General features: G+C 55.4%; 1 protein-coding gene across 1 annotated transcript; it reads left to right on the top strand.

Annotated features, from left to right (window-relative positions):
* Positions 1-2511: 2511 nt before the first annotated feature.
* On the top strand, positions 2512-11106 carry PDIA3 (protein disulfide isomerase family A member 3). The gene is made up of 13 exons (XM_075431976.1): positions 2512-2720; positions 2836-2914; positions 3772-3889; positions 4323-4430; positions 5346-5475; positions 5950-6066; positions 6554-6679; positions 7246-7428; positions 7968-8076; positions 8922-9050; positions 9765-9844; positions 10362-10419; positions 10698-11106. Exons 1-13 carry the CDS (start codon positions 2560-2562, stop codon positions 10815-10817), a joined length of 1518 nt encoding a protein of 505 aa, XP_075288091.1. The 5' UTR covers positions 2512-2559; the 3' UTR covers positions 10818-11106.
* Positions 11107-11732: the final 626 nt, after the last annotated feature.

Below are 11732 nucleotides of genomic sequence, written 5' to 3'. Positions count from 1 at the left end.
TGGTCTGGGAGGCCGCAAGGGACTGCATGTGGATAGGGAGCCGGGGCTGGGGGGAGCTTGCTGCAGGGTGCCAGGCGCTGCAGGGAGCCTGGGCTGGACAGGGAAAGGTGCTCTGGGGCCGCGTGTCTGGCAGGCAGGCGTGCAGGAGCAGAGCTGTGTGCCCATCGCAGGTTTATTAGCGGGATGCTCACACAAAGCAGCGGGGCAGGCAGAGGAGGAGAGCCAAGGTGGAGCCAGACTGGGGCCGGGCCCCGCTCCCACCTGCAAGAGAGAAAGCACCATCAGAGCTGAGCGTGGCAGCCCTGGCACTGTGGAGAGGCTCACATCCCTGCCGCTTTCAGGAGCCCTCATGGTGCTCACACACACGCACGTGTTCGTACACACGCATGCACAGGCACGAACAGCTCAGGTCAGGGACGGCACAGGGTGCTGCCGCTCGGAAGCTGGGTTCAGGGCAGGGAGCAGAAGCAGGGAGGTCTCCTCTGGGCAGAGGTGACACAGGACATGGCGGCACAGGGAGTGTGAGCTGGGCAGGCAGGGGGGGCAGCAGGCCCACGGGCAGCCTGCAGGCACCGGGGCCAAACCTGCACAACCCGAGCCCTCCTGTCACCCATGGGTGCCTGTGCGGAGCCCAGAGGGGCGGCACAGGGACGAGGGGTGACCAGGCAGAGGGCCCGTGGCAGGCAGCTGGGCGCTGCGTGGGGTCAGAAGCCGCCCACCGCTCTCCCCGTGCTGGGCACTGGCCGGGGCCTGGCACTGGGCACTGCTGAGCCACTGGCGCTGGCCCCGGGTGACACCCGCGGGCTGGGCACTGGCGAGGGTGCGTGGCTGAGCTGGGCCGAACAGCACCCGCGAGGAGAGGGCAGCCAGCCGCGGCAAGGCACAGCCGGGACACTGCCCACCGCCCTCCCGCAGCGCCCGGTGGCCGGCAGCGCCTGCCTGGTGGTGGGGCACTGGGCTGCGGGGAGCGGGCACCGGGCAGCAGGGAGCAGGCACCAGGCACTGGGGAGTGGGCACCGGGCAGCAGGCTCTGGGGAGCAGGAGCAGGCACCGTGCACTGGGCTGCGGGCCCCAGGCAGCGGGCAGCCGGTGCCGCTCCCCCGCGCAGCACCCGCAGCATGGCGTCCCGCAGCCCCGGCGCGGGGTTCTGGAGGGGCCCGCACGGCCCGGGGCCCGCGCCGCGGCGGGAGCCGCAGCAGCACCGACCCCGCGCTCGGCCCCCGTCCCGCAGAGGGGGCAGGGGCTGGCGGAGCGGGACAGCCCCTCGGGCCGGGCTCCATCGCCACGGCTCCGCGGTCCCGGGGGCCGTGCTGACTCGCCAGAGCCGGGATCCCGCAGCAGCGGCGGGAGCAGCACCGCAGGGCTAGGGAGGGCGCAGCCGTTCCCGCGGCCGGCGGGAGCGGGTGAGGGGGCCAGGTCGGTGAGCCTCGCCGGGGCCGGCACCGGCAGCTGCCGCAGGGCTGCCCGCGGAGCCCGGTTCCAGCCCCCGCCGCTCCTGCGTCCCCTGTGGCCCCCAGCGCTCCTGCGACAGGGGCGGCCCGAAGACCCCGTCCCACCGACCGCCGAGACCGAGGTGTGCCCCAGCCCCCGCTCCGGCCCCTGAGCCCGCGGGGTGACCGGAGCGGGACGGCACCCCCACCCCCCACATCCCCCCCCCGCTCCCGTGGGGTGACCGGAGTGGGACGGCACCCACCCCCCCCCTCCCCTCCCCCCCCCCAGCTCCCGCGGGGTGACCGGAGCGGGCGGCAGCGCCCCCTGCCGGCCCCGGTTGGCGCCGGGCCGGGCCCGCCGGCGCGCGGTAACGGGACGAGCAGGCTGCGGGCGGCCGTGCCCGCGTAACGGGAGGCGGCGGGCGGCTGCCCGCGGGCCGTAGCGCCCTGCCCAGGCGCTGGTGCCGGTACCGGTGCCGGGCCAGCGGCTCAGCCCCGCTGGATCCTGGGGGCAGCGCGCCGGTGGGCGTCTCCAGGGTCCGGGCGTGGGAGGGCAGCGAGGACTTCGCTCCGCAGCCGGTGCCGGTGCGCGGCCCGGGGAGCCGCTCCGCCGCCTCGTCCCGCTGCTGTCACCGGCTGTGCGCGCTGCCGGCCCCTCCCCACCCGCCAATGTAACAGGTGGGGGATGGTCAGAATCACTGCACAAGCAACGCAAGTCTCGGATCTCTGTGAGTAACCGGGACGGCTGTGAGATCAGTCTCCGGAACGGCACGGACGGCGCAGCACGGCAGCCACGGCGGCGGGCTGAGGCGGGCGGGAAGGGACCCTTCCCGCCCGCCTCAGCCCGCGGCGTCGGGACCGCCGGGCCGGGGCCGCCCCGGAAGCGCTCACGGCCCGCCCGGCGCCGGCGCCCGGGGAGGGTGGGGCGGGCAGCGTCGCTGCGTTGGCCCCGCCTACCCTCGCCGGCAGCCCATTGGCCGGGGTTGGCGTGACGCGCGGAGCTCTGCCCAACGGAGAGCTGCCACACGGCGGATCCGGCTGGGGGGGCGGGACTTCCGGCCTGCGGCCCCCGGCCCCTCTTCAGCCGCCGCAGCCGCCGAGGAGGGAACCCCGCGCCGCCCCGCCCGCCATGTCCGCGCCCCGGCCGCGGCCCGCCGCGCTGCTGCTGCTGCTCCCGCTCTTCGCCGTCGCCGCCCGCGCCTCCGACGTGGTGGAGCTCAGCGATGCCGACTTCGAGAGCGGCTTGGCCGAGCGCCCGGGGCTGGTGCTCGTGGAGTTCTTCGCGCCCTGGTGAGGGCCCGGCGGAGCGGGGCCCGGCGGGGCGGGCGGGGGGTAGGCCCGGGCGCGGGGCCGGGGCGGACGGGCCGGGGCCCTCCCGGCCGGCCTGACCCCGCCGTCTTCGCAGGTGCGGGCACTGCAAGCGGCTGGCGCCGGAGTACGAGGCGGCGGCGACGCGGCTGAAGGGGATCGTGCCGCTGGTGAAGGTGAGGGCGGCCCCGGGGCTCGGTGGCGGCTGGCGGGCGGGCTGTGCTCGGGTGCAGGCCTCGCTGCTGCAGCGAACTTCTGACCGGCTGCGGCTCTGGGATGGCCTCGGCGCTGGGGAGCGGTCTGGAGGCCGGGCCCCGGAGCGCAGAGCTCGGGCGGTGTGCGGAGCGTGAGGCGAGTGTGTGTGAGCGCATGAGGGAGGCCGAGCCCGGGCCGGGAGGAAGAAGCCGCCTTTGAGCTGCGCAGTCCGGGCTGGGAGCTGGCGTGGTGCTGTGCTTCGTGGTGCTGTCCCTTCACTTAGACTGCGACGCTTGCTTTGTAAGAGCTTGCTTTTCCACCAGGAAACTTCTGTGTGTTTTTCAAATCGGAGTCTTCCTCGTCCTTTCTGGGAAGTGGCATGGATTCTTGGCACTGTGGCCTCTTTGTCGCATGAGGTCAGCCTGTTTTCTTCAGGCGTTGTAGGCACTTTAGGGCTGATGAGGTGCTGGGAACAATTGACTCCTGACAAGCTTATGTCACCGATTAGAAGAATCTACCCTTTCTGGTATTTGTTTATGTGAAGTTTGGCCAAACTCCCAGCTACTTAGTCTTTCCAGTATTTCCCTAAATATTTTTTTGGGCCTGTCTTTACACCCTTGTTACCTCCTTCCTCAGTGTTGACTCTCCAGCTTTTGGTCTTGTAGATGCTTTGTGTGTTCTTACACTTTATGCGAAAGGAATCCAGCCTTAGTTAAAGACACAAGAGTTTTCAGACCCTCTGGACTTTATATGTGGTAATGTGGACAACGACAAAGCTGCTTGATTTTATGCGTACGGATGGTTAGGTCACTGAGTAGCAATGTTTCTCTTCCTTTAGGTTGACTGCACAGCAAACTCGAACACCTGTAATAAGTATGGAGTCAGCGGATATCCCACCTTAAAGATTTTTCGAGATGGAGAAGAGGCAGGAACCTATGATGGGCCCAGGACAGCAGGTAGGAGCTCGTTGGCAAGCAGCTGAGTTGCTGAAATGGTGCTGGAAGGCAGGCCCATGTGTAATAGCCTTGTGTCAGGGATGTTGTGTGTTCAGAGATACAAGGAAGGTTCCTGCCTACACACACCCCCACCTTGCCCTTTCCAGAGCTCTGTGCTGGCAGGGCCCTGGGTGTTTAGTATCACTTAAAGCTCTCTTTAAAGGTGAAGGTTTCTACATTGTCTTTAACTCCTAGTACCCTTGACAGGCAGCATCTGGAAAATGCTAGAAAGTTCATATGTGAAGTTGGTGATGGCACTTGTCAATTCACATCATATCTACTGTGTGGGAGAGGTGCATCGATTCTGTAGAAATAACTTTTGCTTTGGGAAGCTTGAAGAATGTCTTGCAGAATTTTCTACTGATCCCTTTAACCATTTAACATTTCTTTTAAGATGGGATTGTCAGTCATCTCAAGAAACAGGCGGGACCTGCTTCAGTGGCTCTCAATTCTGTGGCTGAGTTTGAGAAATTCATCGGTGATAAAGATGCTTCTGTAGTGGGTGAGTAGATTTGGTGCAGCACTGAAATGAGTGGACGCTCAGCTCTGGGAGATGCCTTGGGGAAGGATCCTGTGAAAGGATGAGAAGCAGCGTCACAAGCTGTAGCAAGAGAAGTTCCAGCTGGACGTGAGCAAAAAAGTTTTTTCATAATGAGAATGATAAAGCACTGGAGTGTGTGCCCAGGGGGATTTCGAAACATTCAGATTTTCAAAACTCAGTTGGACAAAGCTTTGAGCAACCTCATCTGACTTTGAAGCTCGTCCTGCTTTGAGCAGGAGGTTGGACTCGGTGACCTCTGGGGATTCGTTCCAACCTTTTTTTTTCTCCACCCCCATCTTGATTCTTTGACTGTCAGATCTCCTGGCCCTGTAGTCTAGCTTTTTTAAAGCTTGTGGCTTTGCTGGCTGGCTGACAACAGGTAGCTTTGAATTGCTCGAAAGTACATTCGGGTGCTGTCTCGTGGCACCGGTAGGATGTCAACATCGTATGATTTGATCACAGTTTACAAGTGGCAGTAGCAGCTTTCCTTTGTGCAGGTCAGGTGCAGTCTTACAAGTGTAACTGGTTGAGTATTGATCAGCATTCCCAAACTTACTAAGTGCCATTGGCAGTTGTTATCACTAGTAGTGTCATGGGGTTACAAATAGAGATCTTGGTGCTCAGAGGACAGCTGTCTTTTGGCTGGATGACTCAGCTGGGCAGACTCTTGAGTAGCTTCCTGCTGGTGGAAGGGAGGGAATATAGAAAGGTTACAGTAAAAATGGGAGAGAAGCTGTCAAAGGTGAAGGCCTGAACATGCATTGGAGAGCTTGATTCGGAGGTGATCTTTCAGTGCATTGTAGAGGTCAGTGATGAGGGCTGCACAGTGACTGCTGCTGCGTTGGTTTGGGGTCACCTTCTGTCTTTCTGCTGCAGGCTTCTTTGGAGATGCATCTGGTGATGCGTATTCAGAATTCATGAAAGCCGCCAACAACCTAAGAGATAACTACCGTTTTGCACACACCAGTGAGGACCAGTTGGTGCAGAAGTATGAGGAAGATGGAGAGTAAGTTGTTTAACACAAGGATTTCTTGTTATTGAGACATCTGGAACCAATTTGTGGATTCTAGCTGTAAACTGGATTCACTTTCTGAACATAGCTTAGGTCTTGTTTCTTCCCCAACAGCCAGTGGCATATCTCTTTTAAATCTTGGAACTAAGATAGAAAGGTACAAATGGTTGCAGGCTCTGGAGGGTTAGTGTCTGCCTCCAGGTGGGAAGTATCTCGAGGTGTTTTGCTTCCCTGTTGCTTGTTATGGTGGGGTTTTTTTGTTTCTCATTGTGACCTGTCTGAATAGCTGAGAAGGGTCTGACAGGTAGATCTAATGCAGTAGTGCCTCCAAGAAGCTAGACAGTCTTGTTGAAACTATGAGCGGTGAACAGGGATAGTCACTGGAGACGGGGTTCTTACCTCGTCTAGCTGCCATCCTTGGAAACCTGGGGATACTTTAAACTAACTCATGATACCTGCTTCCCTCAGGGGTATAGTCTTATTCCGTCCTCCACGCCTGATGAACAAGTTTGAGGACAGCTCCATCAAGTACACAGAAGACAAAATCATCAGTGGAAAGATCAAGAAATTCATCCAGGAGAACATGTGAGTGATTCCTCACTGGAGAACATGATAGACTGGCCTCAGTTGGATTCGTCCCTGTCAGAACTTGTTTTCGCTAACTGGCATAGCGGCCAGTTCCATGCTTAGTGTCCAGAAGAGCTGTCTTGCCCATGCTGTCTCCTTTGGGGGCCACCTTCTCTCTGGAAATCCTGGCATGGTTGTCAGCATTTACTCTCCATAGTCTTTAACAACCACACTTCTGTTTAAAAATTAAACTTCCTGAGAAGTATGCCAGCTTTGGTGTTATTTAGGTCAGATATGGCCACCGACATTGTGGCTAGAGCTGGACATTGGCTTAGAATAACATGGTACATGAATGGGCAGAGTGTTCCTTCCTTGGGTCTTGTAGATTACTGGCATTTAACCTTCCTGGGTGGGAAACAAGAGTGTGTTGCATCAGGCCCTTTCCTGGGAGGTGGTGGATTCTGGGCGGTGCAGCTGAAGCTGCTAACATCTGTCTCATTGATAGCTTTGGCATCTGTCCACATATGACTGAAGACAATAAAGACTTGATCCAGGGGAAGGACTTGTTGGTGGCATACTATGATGTGGACTACGAGAAGAACGCGAAGGGCTCCAACTACTGGCGCAACAGGTACGCAGTGGCGGAGGGCCGGTTGCCTTCTCTTGCTTGTCCCTGCACTGATGGCGTTGCATAGGAGAAGCTTTGTAAACTGAGCTGTTGTTCATAGGTAGATTCTGCTCTCCCAGAAAGCCTCCAGCTGAGTTTGTGGTAGAATTGCTGGGGTGGCAGCTGCCTGCAGAGCCCAAAGCATGCAATATGCATATCCCTTGAAACCCCACCTGCTTGCTTTTGCATCCCTAGTCCTTAGACCATAAACACGAACTTCCTTACTGGTGTTGTGTGGGATTCTATCCTTTGTATTCCCCAGTGCCCGAGACACTGGTGGTCATGCCGACAGGCACAGAGGATGAAAGCAGACAATATTTGCACAGTCCTCGTTCACAGTAGACGCAGGCATACTCTCCTGCTTCTCAACACCATTTCTACAGGGCTTGCCTATGCAAAACACATCATGCCATTGAATTCCTTGTCCAGTGTGCACTTCAACTTGAAGGGTGTTACATCACGTGGAAGATAATGTTCCCAAGAATCATGCTTTGTGTTTTGTTTTTTGTTGTTGTTTTTTTTCCCCTCAGAGTTATGATGGTTGCAAAGAAGTTCTTAGATGCTGGCCACAAACTGTCTTTTGCTGTTGCTAGTCGGAAAACCTTTGGCCACGAGCTTTCAGAGTTTGGTCTAGACAGCAGCGTGGGTGAGGCTCCAGTTGTTGCCATCAGAACCTCTAAAGGAGATAAATACGTCATGCAGGAAGAGTTCTCGTAAGTTTTTTGAAATTAACAGTGTTGCCTGTCACTTGATGGACTTCAGTCTGGTGGTCTCTGACCAGATCATACTTCCTTAGCTTGGAGGAAACAGAAAAACTGTATGTTCCAGCTGGAAGAAATGATTGCTGGGTCAAAATGGCTCCTACTTGTGAGGTTTCGTGCCCTCTAGAGAGCTTGCTATATGTCCTGTTACACAGAGGTAGGGAGTTTAATTCAAGGTATTTAAGTGTCTGATTAGGAGCTAAGATGCATTAAAGGGCAGAGAAAATAATTGTGCCTTTCTTCTTGTGAAAATTAACTTAAGCGTGTTGGAAGGCCTAAAGCTTAGAATGGGGTATACATCCAGCCTCTTGTCAAACTCTTAAGGGTATCTTTGAGCTTGTGCTGGGGTCTTCTAAAGCAGCCCCGGACTGGTGCTCTGGGAGATGCAGGCAGCATCTGTTCTGTGGGCAGAAGGAGCTTAAATCAGCCTTGAAAGTTTCCCCCTCTCATCCTCTGTGTGTGATGACTGCAAAATGTCACTTCACTTTCAGCCGTGATGGAAAGGCTCTGGAGAGATTCCTGCAAGATTACTTTGACGGAAACCTGAAAAAGTATCTGAAATCAGAGCCTGTCCCTGAGAGCAACGATGGCCCTGTGAAGGTAAGTGTTGTACCGAGCGTAGCAGCAGCTCCCACCAGTGGATGAAAAGACGCTGTTCAGCAGCAGCTTCTAGTCGTATGTCAGTATCCTGTGCTGCGTTGTGGCATCTTGAGAAGCCTCTGCCGTGACAGATGGAAGAAGAGTTCACTCCCTTGTCATGTTGCAGTTTTCTGAGCAAAGGGAGAAATGCAGCTTACAATTTGATTGCATTTTGTTCTGTTGGCAGAGTAGCTGCTGCGTGAGCACACTAGTGATGTGCTCTACATCAGATCATCCAGATTTACTGGGATTATGCAGAGGCCTGCTGTCTTGGCTTGTGCTCCCTTGTGGCACGGCTTCCAAGCTGGTCGTGACTGTGCTATTTCTAAGGAGTTACGTGTTCATCTTGTTGCTGGGGAGGGTCATACAACTCCGACCTTTCATCCCTCCCAGTAAATTCTGCCAGAATGGAAGCATTCCATGGCCTGGCTTTATGATGAAGGCCTTGTAAAGGAGTGGAAGTCGCTGCTTGTGTCTGTGTGGATGAGGATGGCCTCAGCCAGTCTTGCTCAACTGATTCCGCAGCCTGGAACTTGCTGAGATTAAAAAGAAATTACTTTGTCCTCCTCCTGTGAGGATGCCAGATGCAAACCTCACTTGCAGGTAGTGCTGGTACCTTATGATGGGTTTTTACCTGCAAGCTGAGGAGTTGCGTGTTTGGTCGTTTTGCTGCTTCTTGTGTAGGCGCAGTGTGACTCTTACTGCGGGAGGGCGAGGCCTTCTTGGGCAGCGTGTGTGGGGTGCGTCATGTTACAGCCTGGCTCTTGACTGAGAAAAAACTAACTTGTATGATCAAACATTATCAGGTGGTGGTTGCTGAGAACTTTGATGAAATTGTGAATGCAGAAGACAAAGATGTCCTGATAGAGTTTTATGCACCTTGGTGTGGCCATTGCAAGAATCTGGAGCCCAAATACAAAGAATTGGGGGAGAAGGTAGGTCTGGGACTCCGTTGCAAATGCAAACTAGAATTTTGCAGCACTAAGCAATCCTACAGTCTCTGTCCAGCCTTTATGATAACAGGGCATAATTGTGCCTTCCTCAGGACTACGAGTTTTGGCACCTCCTATGAATGCAGAAGTACATTAGCAGGATCTGGAGTGTGGTAGCAACTACACCAGTAGCTTTAGCCTGCTCCCTTTGCTGTGGCACATAAATATTGCCCGATTCAGTGACTGGCTTCATCTGGCAAAATTCCTTTTTGAGTCTTTTCCCTCTGCATGGCTATAGTCTCCCATCTGGTGAAGGATGACATTGCCCTGCATGCTTTGACAAGTGGAGTAAGTAAGCCTGTTCTCCCAAATCTGACCAGCCTTTGCTCTTTGGCCGTCAGGCACCCCTTCCTTCTGAGCACTGCATATCCTCACAGCTCACCTTCCTAGGGTTGAAGGTAAGCAGTTGCTCTGGAGTAAGCATTTTCCAGAAGCTACACCAGACCAGTTTAGCAGGTACCACTGGGAGATGTGTGGTGCATACAGCTGATGGAGGAGGGACTTTGTTCCCTCTGCCCCTGTGGAGGCAGAAGTAATTTGCTCACCTCTCGGCATACTGTGTGCACTGTCTGCCGACATCGCTGTCTTAGATGATGTTGAGCAGTGAGTTCCTGGTGTTAACTACTATGGTTACTAATAAGCTCTTTCTACCAACAGCTCAGTAAAGACCCCAATATCATCATTGCCAAAATGGATGCCACAGCCAATGATGTGCCTTCTCCGTATGAAGTCCGAGGGTAGGTCTTGCTCTTGTGACGCTCCTGTGTCAGTGGATGAGTTCAGGCTTCTGCCTCTGACCAGCAGCCACAAGAGAAGAGCTGAGAGAGTCTCCCTGGGAGGATGGGTGGGGGTGATTGGTGTGTGATTGTTAGGCATTTGCTTAGAGTGAAGAAATCAGGAGTGAAAACAAAGGACATTCATCTGCCTTGCCTCTCTGGGATTCCAGTGTCCTGGCTGTGCCTGGAGGCCTGTCTCGCTGCATTTGAATCGCTGTAGTTCTGTTCTTGTCAGCATAAAAACAATGCTGGGCTCTTTTTTCTGAGAACAGTTTATGTAGCAAACTTGGACACAGTTGAGCTCAGCCAGCTCTGCAGATGTGGCCAGGCTTTTGGAGGCCGCACCTCCTGGCTTAAGAGCTGCTGCAGCTGTTAGCACCTTAAATCAGGAATGCAGGGTGTGAGTGGCTTTGAGGGCTGGCCCGCTGGTCTGAAAGAAAGCGTTAGGAGCTCAGATGTCTCTTTTCTCTCTCCTCAGCTTCCCCACCATCTATTTTGCTCCAGCTGGCAAGAAGCAGAGTCCAAAGAAGTATGAGGCGAGTATTTTGCTGCTCGTGGTGCTTTGTAAAGAAGTAGCATCCAGGTGTCCAAATAACACCTGGAGAGCCTCTCTGGGACAGCGTGCCAGCTGCAACTCCATTAGTTACCCTGGGAACGCACCCGGTGGCACGTTGTGCTGCATGCTGCAGGCCCACGGGAGGAGCTCTGCTTGCTGTCCTTCTGTCTCCTGCCTGGCACCTGAGCTCCCCCTTCTATCAAAGGGGAGTCCCCCACGGAGTACGGGCACTGCCTTACTGTCTTGTGCTTTCTGCAGGGTGGCAGAGAAGTGAGTGACTTCATTAGCTACTTGAAGCGGGAGGCAACCAACACTCCCGTGCTGCAGGAGGAAGATAAAACCAAGAAATCCAAGAAGAAGGTGAAGGAGGATTTGTAAAGTACCCACTTGCCATCTTGTCAGGATGAGCTTTGTGTGAATTGGGGAAGCACTGGGCAGACTGGGGCCAGTTCTGGGTCGTGGAGAGCCTGTGACCATGTGGGTTGAGGGGACCCAGCTGCTGTATCTAGTTCTGTTTAATTTCCTGCCCCCTCTTAGCTGCACTGTTGTGGGGCTCCCCAGACTGGTTTGTTTTGTGGTTTGGGAGGGGGTGGGGGGCAGGGTTATTTTCTAATTTTTTTTGTACATTTGGAGATGTGAAACAATAAAATGACCCCCTTAAGACCAAGTGTCCCTCTCCTGTTGAGACCTGTCAAACCTAACACCAGGATCCTGCTGTTTGGAGGCAGCAACTTCCTACTGTGAGCCTGGTTTCCTTCAGTGAGCCTTTGGAGGTCTGTTTCTGGATATTAACTTCAGCCTTTAGCCTGTTCTTGTTCCTGGGCTAATCAGAGTCCTTCCAGAGTGTAGTAGCAACAACTGTCACAATGTGCTGCGTTTCACATCCTAAATTTGTGCAGATTTTGGGCTTGGGCACTCTGATCACAAATGCTTTTGCAATATGTGCCGCTGCCTTATGCTTAATGTGACTGCTGAAGGTAGACAAGCACAGGCCTACAGAGCAGTCTGGCATAGGGCTTGCTCACCAGCATACAAGCAGCAGCAATGAATTAGCTTTTAAGCTGGTGCAAAGGTACTGAAGTGTAGGGAAGCGGTGCTGCTAGCTACGTACTCTACCCAAATGCAGGTAGGGCCAGTGCTCAGGGTGTTTCTCATAGCCAGTGGGCTTGTCTGTGGCTTGTGTGGGGCTAGGATGGTTAAGACCAGTTAATTATAAGATCATTACTTCTCTTTGTAGACAGCAGGCTGGCAGCTGTGGCTTTCTGTTGAGGAGGGAGAGGAATAGGATGCTGT

Source organism: Opisthocomus hoazin, chromosome 10 (genome assembly GCF_030867145.1).
Source record: "Opisthocomus hoazin isolate bOpiHoa1 chromosome 10, bOpiHoa1.hap1, whole genome shotgun sequence".
NCBI lineage: Eukaryota > Metazoa > Chordata > Aves > Opisthocomiformes > Opisthocomidae > Opisthocomus > Opisthocomus hoazin.
The sequence above is the reverse complement of the archived record's forward strand: the minus strand, read 5'-3'. Positions and strand labels throughout refer to the sequence as shown.

Excerpts from the sequence above, each read along its gene's own strand:
- PDIA3 (XM_075431976.1), top strand. The coding sequence starts at position 2,560 with ATGTCCGCGCCCCGGCCGCGGCCCGCCGCGCTGCTGCTGCTGCTCCCG. Across the intron at positions 4,431-5,345 it reads TAAAGATGCTTCTGTAGTGG|GCTTCTTTGGAGATGCATCT; the intron begins GTGAGTAGATTT and ends TTTCTGCTGCAG. Across the intron at positions 8,077-8,921 it reads GCAACGATGGCCCTGTGAAG|GTGGTGGTTGCTGAGAACTT; the intron begins GTAAGTGTTGTA and ends AAACATTATCAG.